The sequence below is a fragment of the Carlito syrichta genome, unplaced genomic scaffold (genome assembly GCF_000164805.1).
Source record: "Carlito syrichta isolate Samal-C Ts95f unplaced genomic scaffold, Tarsius_syrichta-2.0.1 Scaffold91100, whole genome shotgun sequence".
NCBI lineage: Eukaryota > Metazoa > Chordata > Mammalia > Primates > Tarsiidae > Carlito > Carlito syrichta.
In genome coordinates, this window is record NW_007035196.1 from 403,790 (window position 1) to 421,046 (window position 17,257).

At 42.5% G+C, this 17,257-nt stretch overlaps 1 protein-coding gene across 1 annotated transcript in view; it reads left to right on the forward strand.

Annotated features, from left to right (window-relative positions):
- CLSTN2 (calsyntenin 2) overlaps positions 1-17,257 on the forward strand; it is a 418,317-nt gene that overhangs the window by 279,252 nt on the left and 121,808 nt on the right. The window contains exon 5 of the mRNA XM_021712857.1: positions 8,261-8,410. Within this exon, the coding sequence (XP_021568532.1) occupies positions 8,261-8,410 (150 nt within the window). The remainder of the gene's footprint in view (positions 1-8,260; positions 8,411-17,257) is intronic.

A 17,257-nucleotide genomic window follows, 5' to 3' on the forward strand; every position in this document is an offset into this window, starting at 1 on the left:
TTTTTGTGCTTTACCTAATCTGGACACTTACCGAAGATTAGAATTTTTCTATTATTTAGTATTTCATTTTCATAGTTTGGTTTAGAGTTTAAACAATTTAGGGTTGAAGAATAAATGAAAGGGAGTGCAGGTCCAATATTGGACAACAATCTAGGAAAAGAATGCCCTTACAAGAGGCCAGGTCACTTGATGCCATATTTCTGGTCAGACAGTGAAGGTGGTGTCATAGGACAAGTGATTGTTATGTCCTTGCTTGTTTGCTGTTGGTGTTTCATTTATCCTCTCTGCACTGAGGGAGGCTGAATCCCAACATTACCTCTTTGGGATGTGAGGTCCCACAAGTATATGGCTTGATTACACTGTAGTAACTTGACACAGTTGATATTTTCTTTACAATATAGTATTAATTGTAAGGAATTTACTTTTTTAGGTTTCCAATAACACTATGAGAAATATGCAGGCCTCTGAGTTTTGTGTTAGATGGATATGGCACCACTCAATGAGATATATTATCATGAATTTTATTAAGCAAGAGGACATGGTATATTCAGGTTAAGGATGTATTAAATCGCATAACCCCCATACCCCACCCACCCCCATTCAGCTGACCTTGCCCCAAGTGTTATTTTTTTATTTCCCTGTATGGAAAAAGTCCTCAAAGGGAAATGTTTGGCAGATGTGGAAAAGGTGAAACAAAAAAACAGCAAAGGCACTAAAAAGCATCAAAGCTGATGCGTTCAAAAACTGTTTCGAGCAGTAGAAAAAGCATCTTGATAGGTGTATTGCATCAAATGGAGAGTATTTTGAAGGTGACTGAAGTTTAAATATGTAAGAATAAATACACATTTTTATAAATAAATTCCATTGAGGGCCCTCCTCATATACAGACTCAATGTAATCTCTATCCCAATTCCAATGGCAATTTTCACAGTAACAGCAAAGACAAGCCTCAAATTCAGATGTAACCACAAAAGACTTCAAACAGCAAAGCAATCTTGAATAAGAAGAACAAAGCTAGAGGCATCACATTTCAGATTTCAAATTATATTTCAAAACTTTAGTAATCAAAACAGCATGGTACTGGCATAAAAACACACATAGATCTATGGAACAGAATAGAAAACCAGAAATAAATGCACAAATAAATGGTTAGCAGTTTTTCAAGAAAAGTGCCAAGAATGGGAAAAGGATAGATTCATCAATGAACACTACTGAAAAATTGAATATCCACAAGCCAAAAAAAGAGAAAGAAATAGACCCTTCTCGTTTATTATGCATAGCAGTCAACTCAAATGGATTAAATATTTAAACAAAGACCTAAAACCATAAAAATTCTAGAAGAAAACAAGTAAGAAATCACCTTGACATTGGTCTTAACAATGAATTTTTGGATTTGACACCAAAAGCATAGAAAACAAAAGCAAAATTAAACAATCGGGATGATATCAAACTAAAAAGCTTCTGCACAGCAAAGAAAACAATCACCAAAATAAAAAGACAACCTACAGAATGGGGGAAAAAATTGTAATCCATACATGTAATAAGGATTTATCCAAAATATATAAGGAACTTAAAAACTCAATAGTAATAATAATAATAATAACCTGATTTAAACATGACCCTGGAGACTGAGGTGGAAGGATCCCTTGAATTCAGTAGTTTGAGACCTGTCTGGGCAACATAGCAAGAGCCCATCAATACAAAAATAAAAAATATTAGCCAAGCACAGTGGCATGTACTCATAGTCCCATCTACTTGGAAAGTTGAAGTAGAAGGATTCCTTGAGCCCAGGATTTCGAAACTGCAGTGAGCTATGATCAAGCCACTGCACTCCAGCCTGAATGACAGAACAAGACCTCATTATAAATAAATAATAGCTAAATAAATAAAAATGAACAGAGTGCCTGCATGAGCATTTCCTCAAAGACATCCAAATGGCCGACAGGTATGTGGAAAGATGTTCAACATCACTAATCATAGTGAAATGCAAATCAAAATCTCAGTGAGATAGCACCTCACAACTATTAGGATGGCTATTATCAAAAAGCCAAAAGAGAACAAGTGTTGATGGGGACGTGGAGAAAAAGGATTTCTTGTACGCTGTTGTGGGGAATGTAAATTGGTACAGCCATTATGAAAAACAGCATGAAGGGTTCTCAAAAAATTAAAAATAGAACTACCATATGTTCAGCAATTCCACTTTGGGGTATATATTCACAGAGAAAAAAAATCACTACCTTGAAAAGATCTTTGCACTTCTATATCCATTGCAGTGTTATTCACAATAGCCAAGATATGGAAACAATATAAGTTGCTGTCAACAGATGAATGAATTTTAAAAAGGGGGTGATACACAAATATACACACCAAACACACACAATGGAATATTATTCGGTCTTAAAAAAAAAAAAAAAGAAGGCAATCCTGCCATTTGCAACAACTTGGATGAAACTGAAGGGTATTATGCGAAGTGAAATAAGCTAGACAAAGATATACAAATGCTGCACAATATCACTTGTATGTGAAATCTTAAAAGATCAAACTCATAGTACTCAAGAGTAGAATGGAGGTTGCCAGGGGCTGGAGGTCATTGGAAAGAAGAACTATTGATCAAAGGGTACAAAACTTCAGTTATAAGATGAATAAGTACAGGAAACCTAATGAACAGTAGGGTGACTATAATTAATATTGTATTATATACTTAAAATTTTCTCAGAGTAAATCTCAAGTGTTCTCCCCCACACACATAAGAAACTAAGGTAACTCTGTGAAGTGATACATAGGTTAAATAGCTTCATTGTGGTAGTCATTTCATGATGTATATATATATATATAAAATCATCAGATTGTGCACCCTGAATTTATACAATTTTTATTCATCAATCATAGCTCAAAGTTGGAAAAAAAATAACACATAGTGTATATTCATCCCACATGCCTCATTGCATGTGTGTGTTTTTGTGAGTGGGGGGGTGTAACCTGTCAAGTGACTTGAACCTTGTCTCAGATCCTCACCAATAAAATGGGTATTAAATATTGCACCTGTGCAATGTGATTGGTACCTGAACGAATGCCAGCAAGGCATTCACTAGCATGTCTGGCACAAGCCAGCCCTTCAACCATGTTAGGGAATGACAGCAGAGGGAGCAGCAGGTTCTCAATGACACCCAGTCACCACGTGGCAGATTTTCTATTTTGCAAGCAGTTGTTTGGTCTTCACGCAGCCTCAGGCAAACTCTCTCATTCTCAAACGGCCACCCTTGTGAATAACAGGACACCAGTGCTTCTGAGCGAAGTGTGTCCTAAAGTCAGTTTATCCTTAAAGTGTATGAAAACTCTTCTTTCCCATTTAAACAGAAAAGTAGCCGGACTCGGTGGCTCAGCCTGTAATCCCGCGCCTTGGGAGGCTGAGGTGAGTGGATTGTCTGAGCCTGCAGGTTCGAGACCCGCGTGGGCAACTTGGTGAGACCTCATCTCTACAATAAATCAAAGAATTAGCCGGGTGTGGTAGCGCATGCCTGTAGCTCCAGCTACTTGGAAGACTGAGGCGGAAGGATCGCTGGAGCCCAGCTGGTCGAGGCTGCGGTGGCCGGGAGCTGGGCCACTGCACTCCAGTCTGGGCGACAGACAGAGTGAGACTCCAACTCAAAAAAAAAATAAATAAATAAAAATAAATAAACAGAAAAGTAATGCATACCTTGTGTGGGAAATTTGGAAGGCACAGAAAAGTATGAAGAAGGAAATAATTCCTTCGTCATTTTTCATCCTACCAAAGATAACCACTATTGACAGCTTACCATATTTCCAATATTTTTTCTATGAAGTTTTTAAACCAAATTAAGGCTACTATCCTTGTTTTGCTTCACCTTCCCTTTGTTCACTTAACATTTGATTATCTGTATTTCCCCCATTCTTAAAAAGGCCTTATAATCACCACTTTTACTGCTGAACAAATTCGATCTTATGCACAGACTTTTTAAAAAAATGTATTTATTTTAAAGATGTGGAGTACAATTCTGGATTAGGTATATGAATGGTCATTGCACAGGTAAAGTTTGGGCCTGACTTGGGTCTTAGCTCCTTCCTTACTATCAGACTATTTTAGAATGTGATAAATAATAGCTAAATGAACATATTTGCACACGTATCTACAATTTTTGTCCTTTTTCTAGAATCATTTTTTAAATGAGGAATTGCATGCCTAAAAGGTATGAGCAGTGTCTTTTTTTTATATCAATATTTTTTATTTTGATATTGTGGGGTACAGTTAAGGGTTAGGTATACAAATATGCTTCGTTCAAGCACCCTTGTTGATAAGGGGTGTCTCCCCGTCCCCAGACAGATATTGACTACCGTTAATCCCACCTCCCTTCCCCTCCCCCCCCATAGTTTCCCACCACTGTCAGTCCTTTTTTTATAGTATTAGGATGGGTGTTCAAGATCCGCTATATGAGTGAGAACATGTGATACTCAGATCTTTGTTTCTGTGAGAGATCACTCAGTATTATTGACTCTAGTTCCATCCAGGTTGCTGCAAAGTTCATGATTTTGTTCTTTTTATGGCTGCATAGTATTCCATCGTGTATATGTACCACAGTTTTTTAATCCAGTCCTCTTTTGATGGACAGTATGGTTGGTTCCAGGTTCTTGCTATTGTGAACAATGCTGTGATAAATATATGTGTGCAGGTATCTTTTTTATAGAGTGATTTGAGGTCTTCAGGGTATATTCCCAGTAGGGGGATTGCGGGATCACATGGGAGGCTGATATTTAGAGCTTTTAGGAATCACCACACTGCTTTCCACAGAGGTTGCACCAGTTTGCACTCCCACCAACAGTGTAGGAGTGTTCCCTTTTCGCCACACCCTCTCCAGCAACTGTTATTTTTTGAGTTATTGATAATTGCCATTCTGACTGTAGTTAGGTGGTATCTCAGTGTGGTTTTGATTTGCATCTCCTTGATGATTAGTGGCATTGAACATTTCTTCATGTGTCTGTTGGCTACTCAGATGTCTTCCTTTGAGAAGTGTCTGTTCATATCTTTTGCCCACTTTATAATGGGGTTGTTTGTTTTTTTCTTTTCAGCACATTTGAGTTCCTTGTAGATCCAAGATGTTAAGCCTTTGTCAGACCTGGAGTTGGCAAAGACTTTTTTCCAGTCTGTGGGCTGTCTCTCTGCTCTCTTGATGGTTTCTTTGGCTTTGCAGAAACTTGTCAGTTTAATGAGGTCCCACTTGTCTATCTTATTGGTATGAACAGTTTCAAAGTGACTGGCATATATTACCAAGTAGCTTTTCTGAAAAGGCTTTTCCCATTTAAATTTCACCAGAAGGAGGGTACTGGTCAATGTGTTTATCTCATCCCCCCCAAATCCCTACTCCCCCAGAGTGTTTTTTTTTTTAATACCTTCACTAATATTCAAAGTAGGTACTAATTGCTCTTTGAGGGTAAGATTCCCAGATTTACTTGGACCTGGAGAAATAAGTCTAGGGACTAATGTTCCCCCTCAGTTTACTGTGAGTTCAGATTTCCTGAGAAGGCACTAGTAGGAAAAAAATCATTCAAGCTGGGTTCGGTGGCTTAGCCTGTAATCCCGCACCTTTGGGAGGCTGAGGTGAGGGGATTGCCTGAGCCCGCGGGTTCGAGACCCGCCTGGGCAACTTGACGAGACTTCATCTCTACAGTAAATAAAAAATCAGCCGGGCGTGGTAGCGCGCGCCTGTAGTTGCAGCTACTTGGAAGGCTGAGGCGGAAGGATCACCTGAGCCCAGCAGGTCGAGGCTGCGGTGGCCGGGAGCGGCCACTGCACTCCAGTCTGGGCGACGGAGTGAGACTCCAACTCAAAAAAAAAAAAAAAAATCATTCAAATAGGGGAGCAAAAGATACAATTGTAGCAGAAGCAAAGTGGATGGCTTTCTCTGAGTTTTCAAAACATTTTAAATGTGTGTCTTATCCAAATATGACCTTCTCCCATGCAACAATTGGTCACAATATTATATTCTCATTTTTGACCGAATACTTGAAATTCTGTGCTTTGAAACTCATTTTCACATGCACAAAGTGGGCGGTGGTGGAGAAAGTAAATTAGTTTCTCAGACAGTTTCATTAAGTTTTGTTACAGAAGTGGAGCTGCAACGGATCAAGCCAAGAAGTCAGCTTATGTGTTTATTTTTCTACCCCAGTAGTGTTTGGTCTGCTAAATGTCACACGGATTATAAACCCTGAGCCTTCCCCTTCTAAGAAGCGTATCTTTTGAGAGCCATTTAACATTAAATAAATTTTTGTTCAAAACTTAATGTGATGTTATAGAAACACACTTCTCACGGTTATCTTAAAACGCTTCCCTACGTGAGAGAATTTCTCCCGTGATGACTACAACCACAAACAAGTTTGTTAGCGGATTTCACAGGGAAGTGTTACCAACCCAATACTGAACTGTTCCAGTCCTGTGTAGGCCCCTAGAAAGGAGAGTGAGACAAATATTTAGGGGGAAATGAAAGCGATTCTGCAAGTCAGCCACAAAGCCAGAAATACATCAAACCCATTTTGATTCAGAGATTTTTGACTGACTTCGTGAAACTAAATTTGGTCTCAGTTTGGTGGGTGCAGTTGCATTTTCGGAAACAGCCCAGAGAAGATAGCAGAATACATTATTCTAATTCTTGATCCAATGTTTTGGGCAGCTTCATGTTCCCTCCTGGGCATCAGTCGGTCTCCACTCTCCCCACCTCCCACCCTCATACAGACATGTAGGTAGCACCTGCTCATGACCTAATACTGAGTATTGTTTCACTGATATTGGGTAAGTAATGGATCCGTTTTTCCAGTCTTTCAAGTGTTATTTGGCTTTTCTAATTTGCCAGGTTTTCTGGTTTTCTTCAACGTTGTCCATATTTACATGAACAATATATATCAGTTAAAATGGAAGAAAGCTCATTCAAGTCATTGTCTTTTTTTTTTTTTTTTTTTTTTTTGAGTCAGAGTCTTACTCTGTCACCCAGGCTGGAGTACAGTTTCATACTCATGGCCACCCCAGCCTTGACCTGCTGGGTACAGGTGATCCTTCCACCTCAGTTTTCTAAGTAACTGGAACTACAGGCATGTGCCACCACACCTGGTTGATTTTTTGATTTATTGTAGAGACAAGTTCTTGCCATGTTGCTCAGGCTGGTCTTGAACCCCTGAGCTCAGGCAATCCTCTTACTTCCGCTTTCCAAAGTGCTGAGATTATAGGCATGAGCCACTGTGCCCAGTCATTCAAGTCATTTTTTTTTTTTTTTTAGTTTGGATGAAAAATAAAACTATATCTGAGTCAGCTATTTTCTGCTTATCTGTTGATTTTTAAAATTTTTAAAGAATTTCATTTCTAGTAAATATGATAATGTTTGAGTTCTGATTTACTGTCAGAAAAAGTAAAAAGTAGGAATGAAATTATTCTCAGTAAAAGAAGACTTTAATTTCACAGAATTAAAAACTTTAAATTATTTAATGCATTTTGGGTCTTTGTTAGTTCTTTGGAACCAAAATTGTATTTTAGCAAAAATAGTCAACTAAAATTTTGTTTGTTCATTATCAAATATTTATTTCTGAATCGTAACAGCAAACCTAGGATCAAAAACACAGGATCAAAAACACACACAAAAAAATGACTCAGAAAAAGAAAATTGTTTGTTCTCTCTTGGAGAAGAAAAATATCTTCTTCTTCAGGGCAAGAAATCTGTTATTCTGTGTGGCTTTCAGAAGGGAGGTCACACGTTTTCCTATTGATTTTACTTCCTATTTGGTAGCAAAATAATGTGAGAAGAGGCAGTGAACATTCCTGGCGACAAGCCCAGATGTTAAAAAATATGTATCAGGACATTTTCTGAATTTCATCTTTTTCCCAGAGATTTCCTGGCCAATGAGTGCTCTGTGCCCTCCATCAGGGACACGGCCACATGGGTGCGCTTTAAGAGGAAGTTTTCTAGCAATCCATTACCCATGAATACAAGCCAGTTGGATTCCAGATGTGTGCTTGGAATTCCCTAGCTGTCCCGCTGCATAGCTGAGGCAGCTCTAGCCAGTGGTTCCCAGGAATCTACCACCAAAGCACAAGCGGGCCAGAAGCTGAAGCCACACTCCTGTTTGCCCTTGTTTTCACCCAGAGATAAGGAAAAGGGTCACTTCATTCTTGTGAAGGTTGTTGGAGTGGAGAAGGGATTTTGAAGACGTGCAGTGGTTAAATTGACCTAAAATGATTTTGAACATCTCTGTTCCTCAGGTAACATCAGGAACACTGAGAAGCTGAGCTATGACAAGCAGCACCAGTATGAGATCCTGGTGACGGCCTACGACTGTGGACAGAAGCCTGCCGCTCAGGACACCCTGGTGCAAGTAGACGTGAAGCCAGTTTGCAAGCCCGGTTGGCAAGGTGGGCCTGGTTTTATCAGTCTTGTTGTGTGAAGGCAGTGTGGCCTGGCCTCAAATTGTCACAGCTCACAACAGGAGAACAATTTTAAGTTCAGTCACTTTGCTGCAAGAAATAAGCTAACTTGTGTATTCCCACAACTCTTCTGTGATCTATTATCCCCATTATACAGCCGAGAATGTCAGAGGCATCTCGTCTACCATCATGTGCCTAGTTTGTTCAGAGCTCTCTTTCTAAAATCTCATGACATCTTTGAATCAATAGTAATTATTTCACAGCACTCAGGAGAAATTGGCAGCAATTCACTGTCTCTGAGGGTGCTGAGTCTAGCTGATGCATTTCAAGTTTTGCATCATTGCTCAACACCTGGGGAAGGATGTCCTATTCCTTGTGCTCACAGGCAGAGGTGGGAGATCCAGAATCCAGCCTCTAGACTAGGGGTTTCCAAAATGTTGACCCTGTGGATGGAGAAGCAATGGCTTTGGATGGAGATGGATTTTTGTGTCTGTTTAGATCTTGTAGGATGCAAAAATGAGCAAATGACCAGCTCATTATTAAATGATGGGGTTTATCACTGAGCTAAGGGATAGTAAGGAAGTAAGAACAACTGCGTGGATCTTACAAAGAATTGAGTGGCTTTTGGAATAATTATAATAGCTCTAGTGGGGACACCAGTAGGTCTGGGGACTGAGCAGGGATGCTAGTTTTCTCTGTGCTGCCATCTTGGTTACCCAACTACTCCCTGTTTTTTATGTCATGTGTTGAAGATGCTGTAGGCTACCGCTTACCCTTGACTCATGAGATGTATTACTTCTGATTATTGCCTTCTCTTGGTGTCTTTAAGTCTTTCTCTCTCTCTCTCTCTCTCTCTCTCTCTCTCTCTCTCTCTCTCTCTCTCTCTCTGGATCTCGGTCTCTGTCTCTATGTTTCTTTCTGATATCTTTCATTCTTAAATTCCCCTAGAGAGATTCTGTTAGTCTCTCATATCCCTATTGGGAAGACTGATGCCAGAACACCATGTAGACTTTGTGTGACTGCCTTTTAGTCAGTAATTCCTAATCCAATTCACCAGGGTGAGATTGGCAGGGCAGCATGGCACAAAGCCTTTGAACAAAGTAGAAGGGATGAAATGCTCAGTAGAGGAAACACAGGTAAGACACATGAGAGGTAAAGAACAAAGTAAAGTCATTTTTGTGTCAGGCTGTTTAGGATCAAGCAAGAGACATAGAAAGAGGGACAAGCCAGAGTGGGAAACTCTGTGTTCCCAGCCTCAGGGAGCCTGAGCTCTGGTTGGGGCAATTCACTAGACCTGAGGACACCGTGGACAGGATTCTCTCTTGTTTACCATTGAATTTCTCAGGCTTAACCCAGAATCTGGCACCAATGGGAGGTGCTCAAGAAATAGTCATTGAATGAATGAATGAGTGAGTGAAAAGCTGTCTGAGTAAAGAAGAACTTGCCTTGTTTCATTTTTAACTTATAAGTTTTAGCTCCAGTGAAGGTGTGGCCTTTGAAGAGAAAGTCTGGAAATAACACAAAAGCTTTCTCAGCATAGAATATGCTCACGGTGAGATTTTAAAGTGGGAAAAGCACACAGAGCCATCTCTGGATAATAGTCCTGGTGTTTTCTTGTCTTTGACAAATGAGGCAACTGCGATTTGTGATTACTTTTGTATTCCTATATTTAAATGTAATTTCCTAACAGAATCTGTATATGTTAAATATACGCAAGGAGAAACCTGGTCACAACGTTCAATTCTGTGTGTGAATGAATTGGGCTTCTGCCCTATAGTGCACTCTGCCATTTACAGTTCCAGACAGCCAGTGCCTCTAGGGTGAGGATGATGCCCATTTGCCCATTCGCTTTTGTGTCTCCAGTGCACAGCACAGGCACAATGCAGGCACTAGGCGAGTGTTGAGTGGATGAAGGAATGGTCCGTGAGACCTTAGTAAGAAATGGACCTCTCTGTGGAACAAAGAAAAGAGGGACGAGACAACCCCTTGCATCATCTCATCATGTCAGGCAAAGTGATTTAAATATGTGTGACACCAGAATTGACTATGCATGATGGCTTTCATGACTAGGATTGCCAGCTGGTGGTGGCAGAGCTGACACTGGGTTCTGCATCGCGACTCTCCCTCCTCCAACTGACTCCTATATACAACCATTAAGTCCCTATCTTAGTCATTGCCCCCAGGAGCTTTCAGATCATGGACAGGCCCTCCATACACTCTGATATGCGTAGCAGTGGCCGCAGTGCCTTCCTGCCATCCCTGTCTGAGCCCCCAGACCTGGAGAGGAACCCTCTCTCCTCCTTCAGGTGTGCAAATCCACTCCATTCCTACACTTAGGCAACACTCAACTCTGACCCACTGGGGCCTGTCCTCTCTTCTGCCACTGGTCAGGGCTGCAGCCTCTTAACTGGGAGTGCACCTTTCTCCAGGGAAGAACTAACCACAACTGGTCCAGATGTGTGTCTCTTGTTCAACCCTTTCCCCAGTTTTGTAGAGCAATCTGAAGTGATCCATACTTTACTGGTTTCTTTGCTACCTGCAGATGATGTGGGCTGCTGCCCCTTACTGTGAAAGTCATCAGGTGCCCAAGGGGAAAGTGTTGCTTTTTCTTGGAGCAGGTGTGAATCTTGCGCTTTGTAGACAAGAGAGGAGCACACGAGAGGGGAGGCCATTCAGGGCACCAGAAAGCAGTATAAGGAAAGCATTCTGGCATGCAGAGAGGGCTGAGTCTGGGAGATGTGAGAAGCAAGATTGAAAAGAACCAGGGTAGCAGAGCATAGGTGGTTTAGCTTTTGAGGCTAGGGTGAAGAGTGACAGTGAGCCTCAAGGTCCTTGGGCCCAGCTGAGAGGGGGCTGCATGCATTTGCCAGATGTAATTCCATGCAATTCTCCAAAAGAACAGAAGCTCCTCCCAAACTGACTTCTCACAAGCATCTGGAGTCACCAAGCAAACTCAGTTTGGCAGTTGGGATTCTCATACCTGTTCTAAGCCATTTCCCTTCAGACAGCGGGGACTGAAGCTCAGTGGATGCAATCCATCACACACACAAGCTCCCAATCACACATCACCCAGCCCTCACGGCAGCCTGCTTCTCTCAGGGAGCTTCTCACAGCTGGGGACCCTGCCTGCAACTAGATCCTTCCCTGCCTTCCCAGGGCCCATGAGGGACCTGCTATCAGATTCCAGTGATGCCCCTGAGCAGTGGCCCCGTTTTCCATCACAACAACCCCTTCCAGGAGCAGGATGAGAGTTTTCCCTGGGAAAGAACTGGCCTTCCCAGTTCTGCACAGAAAGACATTCCAGACCCTAGCTCTGCTGCCACCTGCCTTTCAAACCTTAGCCAAAGTTCGTTTGCTAGAGTTGTGGTTTTCTAATTTCTGTCTTAGTTTCTGTGGGTTGGTCTTGTCTCCTCAGAAAGGATATGGGTTTCTTGAGGGCAGAACTGCTCTTCTTACGGGCCATGGCACTGAACTTCCCATCCATCACCTCAGCATGAGCTGAAAGCCTGCTTGCTAGCATCACTCGTTGACGGATGGATGGGCTCATCAGGGGTTCAGCTGGCAGCAAGGAAAGGAGGGAAGGCTTTGCATCCAGAAGACAACCCCAGGGTGCCAGGCACATGCATCTTGCTTGTACATGAGTTTTGTCTTCTCTGCTGTATTCTGACGTTGACATTCAGAATAGGCGGTAAGGGTCAGCTTACTCGGTTCAAAGCATAAACCAGACCTGTGTGAGTGGAAGAAAGAACTATGAGGGGGGACCCCAAAAAAACCCAGAATTTATTTATAAAAAATTGTGCATTGATTCTCACATGTCTGAACTTCAGTCGCCTCCAACAACTCTTCGTTTGCTGCAATACACCTAATGAGATGCTTTTTCCACTTCTCAAAACAGTTTTTGAACTCATCGATTTTGATACCTTTTAGTGTTTCTGCTGTTTTTTCGTTTCATCTCCTCCACATCAGCAAAACGTTTTCCTTTGAGGACTTTATTCATCTGGGGAAACCAAGAAAAAAAAATGTTGCTGTTTCGGGTGAGATCGGGTGAATAAGGAAGGTGGGACATAGATGTCATGCTGTTTGGGGTCAAAAACTGCTGAACACTCAGCATAGTATGGGCTAATGTGCTCGTAAATCACCCATCATGAAATTGGCAAACATGTTGAAAGAATCTCCAAAAATAGTTCACTGAAGCCAAACACAACTTCACACAACAACACTAGCTGGTACACAGATGCCGATGGGCTCCTAGAACATTTGCATAGCAGGAGAAACCTGTTCTATAAGGGGCCTGCCCTCCAAAAACTAATTTCAGTTTTTTGGGGTCCCCCTCATACGTCTTCATTTTGTCCTGAGCTTTGAGAACTCTTATTGTGCATAGAGGCACCCCATCGTTTGCAGATATGAAAAATTATATTAGGAACCAGGAAAGTGGTGCACCTGCCACAGACCACATGCTCAAGACAGGCTTATGTTCAGCCCGTTGTGCCAGGCATCTGGATTTTCCATCTTCATAGTGTTTGTGTCCTTCTTGCCGACTGGGTTAAATCATCCAGGCCTGGGCCTGTGTGAGCTGTGAGGACTTGGAGAAGGATCTGCTTCTCTTCATGGACCAGGGCACTGCAGAGGAGATAGTGCCCTTGAAGGCTTTCTGGGTGAAAAAGGCAATAACAGTACTGTGCCCAGTGAGAGATGGAGATGAGCCACGTGTCCCTGCTGACCCTTCTTCTAGGGGCACTGACCTGTCCCCTAGAGGATCATTTGTGATTCCGTTTCTAGTTGGGGGTTTGTGCTTGTTTGTTTCGATTTTATTTTATTTTATGGTATTTGGAGAAACACCTCCCTTGTTTACACTTTCCTTTGTTGTTCTTTTTGGTCCCTTGGCCCGCTTCTTTCTATGTTTCAAGCTGAAAACATTGTCTTCCACAACACTTACTTGGTTTATATTTTCTTTTATTGTTGGGAATCAGATTTTGTACATATTATTTGTTCCTGCCAGACTGAACCCAGAGCACAGTATTTCACTGTCCCTTTATGCAAAATAATGCTCCTTTGAAGGAAGCCACTGGAGACTTTCCTGGTGGTCTTTCATTATTTCTTCCCTAGACATCTTGCTAACAGGACATCCAGCCATTCTGGCTCTGAGGCTCTCCGGTGGAAGGATCTGCCCAAGGATGCCTCTCTGTCTGCTGCCTCATCCCTAAACTCGATCCCACAGTAACTGATTATACTTTGCTCAGCAGTGACTCACTAAACACCACCAGTCAGAAGAGTTTCTCCCACAGGCCAACCAACTCCTGTTCCTTTTACCTTCCCCGTATGGTGTCCTATTGAAAATAAAAAGAAAGGAAGATGCAGCCACGTAATTGAACCATTTCCTCTCTGTTCTTTGGATTTTGAATAATTCTCCAGGTGCATCAAATTGTCTCCAATGTTTCCACCAATCCACAATGGGGACCGTGGTTAAGAGGGAAGAGTAAAACCTTTCAGAGGCGTGCTTCTCAAACCTGAATGGGCACATGAGTCAGCAGGGGTCTGGAACAAAGCAGGTCCTAATTTTAAAAGTCTGGGGTAGGTATGGATGCTGCTAGTCCATAGGCTTCACTCTGAGTAAGAAGACCGTGCAGGAAACACTTACTAGACACCTAGAGTGTGTCTAACACTTTGTATTAAAAAGACAGCAGCAGGGACGCTGCTGTTGAGATTTGTTTGCTTGAAGTTACTGGCATTGTAAGAGATACCAAGGGTGACATGCACATTGCATGCTGGGAAATATTTTTGGAGTGAATTTATTCCCCCTTTACTGAAGGCCCTCTGTGTGTTGGAAGCTGGGGATACAGAGACAGATAGGACCATCAGGGCTTATAGTATAGAAAGAGATGGAATGCTGAGGACAAAAACTGTGATAGAGAGACTATGGGAAGACAAAGGAGACACTTAATCTTACACCAGGTAGGGGCCCAAGGGATATGCTCCTGGACCAAATCTAGAAAGATACTGGGCTTTGGCATGGGGCGGAAAGGTATTGCAGACTAGGGAACAGTGCTAAGAAGGTGGGAAGGAGCATGATGTGGCTGGGCCATGGAGGGAGACTGGACTGACCAATGGGGACTATATCATGGAGAGAGGGCCTCCTTCTGTGTCATCCTAAGGCAGGGGAACCCCACGGACTTTCCTACCTTTATGCAGGTAAGCGGTAGCTTAGGGACGAAGGCCTCCTCGGCTAATCACATAGTTGGCAGCTGGAATGCAGAAACTTGGGGAAAGGAGACCGGCTGAAAAGGATGATTATTCCTGAGAGCACTTTAAAGTGAAGCACTTCCTGGATAGTATCTAAAGTGTTTATTCCAAATCCTATTTAAAGTACTGGACAGCAAGGAAGTTAGATTTGCAGGCAAGTCTCATAAGACCCTGTAGGCAAGGGGAGAAAGTCAGCAGTTGGGCACATCTGAAATAGAAGATGCCCCTGCTGAGCCTTGTTTAAGGTATGTCCCAGCTCCTCTGCAACCATCACCTGCCACCACCTACTACGAAGAAAATGGCCAGTCCCCAGAGGTCAGCTGGTCACCTGCCCTTTCCAAAAGTCAGAAACTGAGGAGCAGGCTAATATTTTACTACATGAAATTTTATGTAGTAAATTTACTACAAGAAAGGTACCAATTTCAAATCATAGGGGGATAAACCCAGGAAGGTACCCGTATTTGTTTAGGGAAACAGGCTTAGAAAGTAGAGCTGTGTCCATCAGAGGATCAGATGACAATATCACTCTCATTGCAGGCTGATGCACAGGGCATTGCCAGAAACACAAAGTAAAGGATGACTCCTTGTCCTCGGTTCTCTCCTTCACTGTCCTGCCAGGATGTCTGAGATTCTTCTGTCACAGTACCAGTCTTTTATTTTATTAGATAATACCCACTTAAAATATGAATGCCTCTTGCAGGAGTCATGTGTTAAGCCAGGAGTCAGTAAAGTATGGCCTACAGGCCCAATCTAGTCAACCACCTGTTTTTGTGAACTAAGAAAGGGTTTTTACATTTTAAGTGGTTAAAAAAAATCACAAGGTGAATAATATTTCATACTATCTGAAAATTATATGAAATTTAAGTCTCAGTGCTTATAAAGTGTTATTGGAACAGAGCCACACACTCATTTGTTTACACAGTGCTATGACTAGCCTACAACAGCAGAGTGGAGTAGTTTCCACAGGCCATGTGATACTCAAAGTCTAAATATTTGCTATCTAGCCCTTTACAGAAGAAATATTCTGACCCTTGCATGGAGCTATTATTGTCCATTGATGCCTTAGTAGAGTGGTTGATTGGCTTACCTAGCAAAACCTAGAAAGAATGGGACATCCAATGGATAAATTTAGACAGAGGCAAAGGAGTATAAAAGTTCGAGATCACTACAGGAAGAACAAGAATAATCCCATGAGATAAGCAATTCTAGCCCATTTTACAGATAAGGAAAACAGGCCGAGAGAGATAGAGTGACTTACTCCAAATCTCACAGCTGGTAAGTGGTGGAAATGGAATTCAAATTCATATTATTCTATTCCAGAGGGCACAGTGGTGTCAGGAGTAAGGAGGAAGATAGGAAAGGAGGCTAGGAATTTCCAGCGGGGTCATTAGGAACTTTACAAAGGAGTAGCTCAAAAAATGTTTGGAAGAGACACAACCTGCATATCCTTAAGCAACATGTTTATTAACCTCTAAGTTACCTTATCTATAAGATGGTGATGAGACTTAACCTGGCAAGAGTAGCTAAAGTTAATGAAACAATGTCTGTTTAGCATCTGAGAGGCAAGCACATTCATTCTTTCTCCTCTCTCTGCCCCACCCAACTCAAATTTTCTTGATTGAACCAGGTCTAGGGAACTGTTGCTTTGAAATCAAAACCCTATTTTAAAAAACCTGTGCTTGAAGACTGTTCATCTTTGAGATATTGTTTGCCTGGACGTAAAGCTGCCTCTGGCTATTTCATGGGCCAGAGAAACACAAGGTGAGGCTGAGACTTGAGTGTCAAACTTCAAACCCACAGATGCCAGGCCCAAGCGTGGCTCTTCACACCAGAGCAGGAAGACCTTTTCCTCAAAGATAATTCACTGTGAAAAATTACCCATCTACCCTTTCATTCAATGGGACAGCACTGACTTCATCAGAGGGTCATCCCCAGGGGTTCAGCCCCCTCATCCTCCAACCTCAGTCTCTGTCCCATCCTGTTGACGCTCTCCTCTTTATCAATAGCCTCCCTTTTCCCTGGGTCCCATTCTCCACTCTCCTCCCCCTTTGTTTCTTCTACAGTCTTCCTCTGCTTCCTTTGTCCCTCCTCCCCCAAGTATACGCCCTAACTCCCACACTTGAGAAGGCAATGGGGGCACAGAGAGTGATGGGGGTACAAGAGTCGAGTACAAACTGTTAGGGTACAGACGGACTGGGTGAGGGTGGAGAGGCGTCGCAGGAGGCGTGCAGCACTGCCAGGGCTGGCAAGCCGGAGGTGCGCGCCGGCAACCCAGAGATCCGAGTAGATTGCAAAGAATTGCAACACACAGAGGTAAGAGAAGAACAAATGTATTTAAGAAAAGTTCACCCCCCACAGACAGGGAGTGGGCCTACACTCTAGGTGAGTGTGGAGTCGTAGCCCCCCAGAGTCCTGGCTTAAATCCTTCTCTTGGAGATGTTGCCTGTGACTGCCATGTCTGCTGTGACTTCCTTATCGACCGCCTGCGGATGTCTTGGAGAACCTGTGACATAGAGACCCATTAATGTCCGCCCACATTATCATAGCCCCTAGAGAAGGGTGTGACAAGGATTCTAATTCTCCTGCACCTTCCCA